This window comes from Grammomys surdaster, unplaced genomic scaffold, assembly GCF_004785775.1.
Source record: "Grammomys surdaster isolate TR1022 unplaced genomic scaffold, NIH_TR_1.0 331, whole genome shotgun sequence".
Lineage (NCBI taxonomy): Eukaryota > Metazoa > Chordata > Mammalia > Rodentia > Muridae > Grammomys > Grammomys surdaster.
The window spans coordinates 2,088,433-2,092,816 of record NW_021604750.1 but is presented as its reverse complement, the minus strand read 5'-3'; the positions used below and the strand labels follow the sequence as shown (position 1 = coordinate 2,092,816).

Sequence of the window (4,384 nt, the reverse complement as noted above, 5' to 3'; positions counted from 1 at the left end):
GGTGGAGAGAGGTGCTTCATGGGACAGTTTCCTGCCTTGACACTCAGCAGTGGGAATGGCATCTGTGAAGCTGTAGGTCTGCTGTCTGGCTGTAGAGGACACCCTGGGGTGTTTGGCCATGCCCCCAGAACCCAGAGACCACTTCCATTTAACCTGCATGCTAGGTCACGTATGGCAGAGGGCATGACTAACAGGCCTCTGCCTCAAGATTTACATATTAATGAATTATCTAAAGGCCAGGGGCATAGATAACTAAATTTTCATCTCCCTAGCCCCTCCTGTTTCCCTGCTCCCAAATATAATGGGGCCCCTCCAGGCATTTTGTGGGCAAGCACACCATCTAGATTCAACCATCCACATGACCAATAAAACTTCCATGTCTTCGATTCCACATGTATCCTGGAACTCTGGACTCTCTTGTGTAAGTGGGAAACTCACACACCACACGGGAAAGCCTCTCTGCCTTCTCCCTGTCCCAGCTGTCTTCGGGTGTCAGGAGCAGCCCTGCTTATACACTGAAGGCATAATATCAGCCATAGTCCTAAAATCAACAATAGGCCTGACATACATGCCTGCTAGCACCATGTCTTGGGTCTCTGTGGAAAAACACTGAAACAGATGCCTAGAATTTATTGTAAACAAACAGCTTTGGTGGAATGCTGCTAAGCCTGGTTACTCATAGGCCTTGAAAATAGGTAACCTTGGTGGATAGTACCAACTTAGATAAAGACAAATGAATCATAGACAGAGTCATAATGTCCTGTCTACTGAACCTTCACCCAGCTGACACTCTGTTCTGGAAGATATCTGTGCTCCCCCTGAACAATCTGTATTCCCCCTGAACACCCTCATTCCTGTGTCATCCCCTTCCCCATATCCTGCCTTTTTGTGTATATAGCATGTGTGTGCAAAAATAAAAATGGCGATCTGATCACATTATAGACAGATCATCCTTCTGTGTGTTGGCCTGTTCTCCACTTTCTCTTTCAAGTGATCTTCCCAGACCCCTGTTTAATGCCCTGCTGGACAGGACATTTTGGTGCCCAGCATTGTGGAGCTTGAAATCTAGACATTCCACCCCTCAGTGTTCAGGGACTCAAGGAGATTGCAGAAGAGGAAGAGCTGACTCATACAGAGGAAGGTAAGCTTACCAGGTTTTCGGGAGCATTGAGGGTGGCTGCCCGGAGTGCATGAAGGCACTTTGAGTATCAGAGAACTTTTTAGAGTGACTTCCAGAGGCTTCACTCTGGAATTTCTCAAGAGCACCCAAGAGGACGACTCCGGAGTTCCGCCTGAGAGCGGCCTCAACTCAGAAGGACACCACGGTCCACCCAACCGTGAGATGATCCTGGGGAGGATCACAGCGGCAAGGTAGAGGTAGAGGGTATTGGGATAGATATTTTAGCAGTCACTCTTCATGACAGGACTCAAGGAGTGAGTCAACTCAGGACACAAGGAATTAGGGTTAAAGACAAAGCATGGGACAAACGTTTTCTACGCAGTCACTTTTTGTGACAGGACTCCAGGAGCCTATCTTCAGAACACAGGGAACTAGGGTTAAGAAAAAACGGATCTTTAAAAATTCTTTGCTTTCATTAGTGGTGTTTTTCATTAGTGTTGATAAAAAATGTTATACCTCCTAAGGAGGAGATAAGAAGTTGAACCTTGAAAATGAGAGAGAGGAAAAAAAAGAAAAAGAAAAAGAAAGGACTTGCCTGCTCTCTGGCGTGTTAGAAAAAAGAAAAGCTTATTACAGAGCCCTCCTGAGAAGGAAGAGATGACTGGGAGACACCCTAGTCTCTCAGGCTTTGTCTAGGAGACATTCTCAGTTCTACTTTCTCTGTCTATTGTCTGTCATTGGCACACCAATACTGTCCGTGTGTCAATTGTATGTCTTTGTCTCATTGTCTGAGTGATTGTTGTGTTCTATGTTTCATGTTCGAAAGAAAAACTGGTTAAAACTGCTTGCTTGATTTAGTTTGAAGCTTGCTTGGGAATCAATCTCAATTTACACAGCAAAAGCGATAATTTACCCTGCTCTGTGGCTGGAGAAGGGCACCAGCAGAAAGAACCTTGGGAAGAGTTAACTGTTTTCATAAGCAGCTCTTGGAAGGAGGCCAGCAGGTTTTTTGGTTCTTCCCAGTTAGATAAGTGAAAGGTTGCTTTTCTCTTGTAATTACAGTTTAAAAGATAAGAAAAATTTGTTTAGGTGTGCATTTATTCTTATTCTTGATTGGTATTAAAAATATAAATATGTTCTATATGTCCTGGTTATATATTATTGGGTATGATTACAAGTTTATAACTTTGATGACAAAAAGCTGGATTAAAACTGGTAAATCAGAGTTAGAATCATTCAAAAACCAGTTATATAATAGAGATCTCAGTAAGAGTTTTACCTGGGATCAAACAAACCCTGATGAAAACCTTCCTTTTGTTACACAATTGGCTTACTAGTTGATCCCTCTAAAGGAGGTCTAATACAAGCCTTTGCTCTCATACAATGAGCTTTAACATTAAGAGTGCTTGTTGTTCCAGAAAACATCCAAAAACAATATCTTTTCAGTATTTGAGACATCAGCTATATTCCTAAATAAATTGTGACACAAAAAATTCAAATAAGAAAGGATAGTTAACTAATTTTAAATTATTTTCAGAGGCAGTGATGGTATCAGAAAGTTTTAATATAGAAGCCCCCAACTATTTGTCCAACGAGTCTGCAGTCCTCATTTATGCCCGGCAGGACGCGCAGTGCATCGACTGCTTCCAGGCCTTCTTACCTGTGCACTATCGCTACCACCGGCCACACGGGAAAGATGGAGACACCCTCATTGTGGTCAATAATCCCGACTTACTGATGTACTGTGACCAAGAGTTTCCAATTTTGAAATGCTGGGCTCAGTCAGAAGTAGCAGCTCCTTGTGCTTTGAAGAGTGAGGAGACCTGCCAGTGGAAAAACATGCAGTACAAATCAATACTTAAGAATTTGACAGTCCAGGTTCCGGTGGGACTGACTATACATACCTCTTTAGTGTGTTCTGTGACGCTGCTCATTACGATTCTGTGTTCTACTTTGATCCTTTTAGCTGTTTTCAAATATGGCCATTTTTCTCTGTAAGTTTTGTACAGTTAAGTGTTTTCTATGAATCTAATAAATGAGGTCTATTCATTTAAAAAAAAATTTCTAGGAGACGCTAATTGGCTAAGACCTTATTTTTAAACTCTCCACAAAAGAGTTTAAACCTCTGTTTAATGTTCTCGAGAAAGATACAAACCCTAATCTATTTCTACAGTTGGCTGATAAAAGAAAACTAATCTTACAGAAAACAGAAAAAAGCTGTTATTAATAGATATATTATATAGATTGATTAGTTGGTGGCTATTTTATAACAGTCCTTTGATAAAAGAGATTATTAATATGGATTTATATTTCTTTATTTCCAAAAGAAGTTTTAACATCTTGTTTTAAAGCTGTTGCTATGTTAATATAAAATTATAGGTTAAGATCACAAAGGTATTTTAAGGAAGAACTTAATGAAATATTCCTTATTCCAAACAATAATATAATTGGTTATTAAAAAATATGGTATTTGGCCTAATACATGATCAATTTGTTACAGTTTTTCCCCTATACATGATTTTATAGCCTTTAAAAGGTGTGTTTACTGTATTAAGAGACAGCTCATTTAATGAAAAGACAATATATATATAATTAGATTACATGTTTACTCTCTTGAGTTTCCCCTACTTCAGCAAAGATAATTGAACTATGTGCTGTAGACACTGTTTAAAATACAAAAAATTAAGCTTCCAATTGGTATACTCATAGCTAGTATATAGCTCATGGTTTATAATTACTTAAAATTGTTCCTTTTTAGATATTGCTAATTTTCAAATTTTACAAATACAGCCCAATTTAAAAACCATGTATCATTTAAGAGCTCATACTAGATTGCTTGGACTCCAGGAAAATGCCATGACAAATTTGTGTATCAGATAGATTACAGACCTTACAAAAACAATTGGCCACACAATTTTATTCTTTACACTGGGGTTACTATATAATAAAAGTTTGTCTATCTAGATTGCTGTGCCACTGTAGCTGATCTGCCCTTTGTGATCCCTGAAGCCAGAAACTTCAGGTTTTTTGCACTTAGCACCTCATTCTAAAAACAGCCAAAAGATTAAGTAAACAGCTTTTATTTTGTCTAGGCAAAAACTGCTAGGCTCTGACTTATGCCTACAAGTCTGAGGCCACTTAAATAAGTTATTAAAGAGTTTATCATTAAGTGTAGAAAAAGTTTCCTATGAAAGCTATCTAAGAAAAAAGTACAAAGAAAACTTCTATTTTATTTGAGAGAGGGAAAAAAAGGTTCTATTTTAT

General features: G+C 38.9%; 1 protein-coding gene across 1 annotated transcript; it reads left to right on the top strand.

Annotated features, from left to right (window-relative positions):
* Positions 1–2,659: 2,659 nt before the first annotated feature.
* On the top strand, positions 2,660–3,181 carry LOC114630184 (phosphatidylinositol-glycan biosynthesis class X protein). Its single transcript, XM_028778272.1, has one exon. The coding sequence runs from the start codon at positions 2,666–2,668 to the stop codon at positions 3,116–3,118; it is 453 nt and encodes a 150-aa protein (XP_028634105.1). The 5' UTR covers positions 2,660–2,665; the 3' UTR covers positions 3,119–3,181.
* The last annotated feature ends 1,203 nt before the right edge of the window (positions 3,182–4,384 follow it).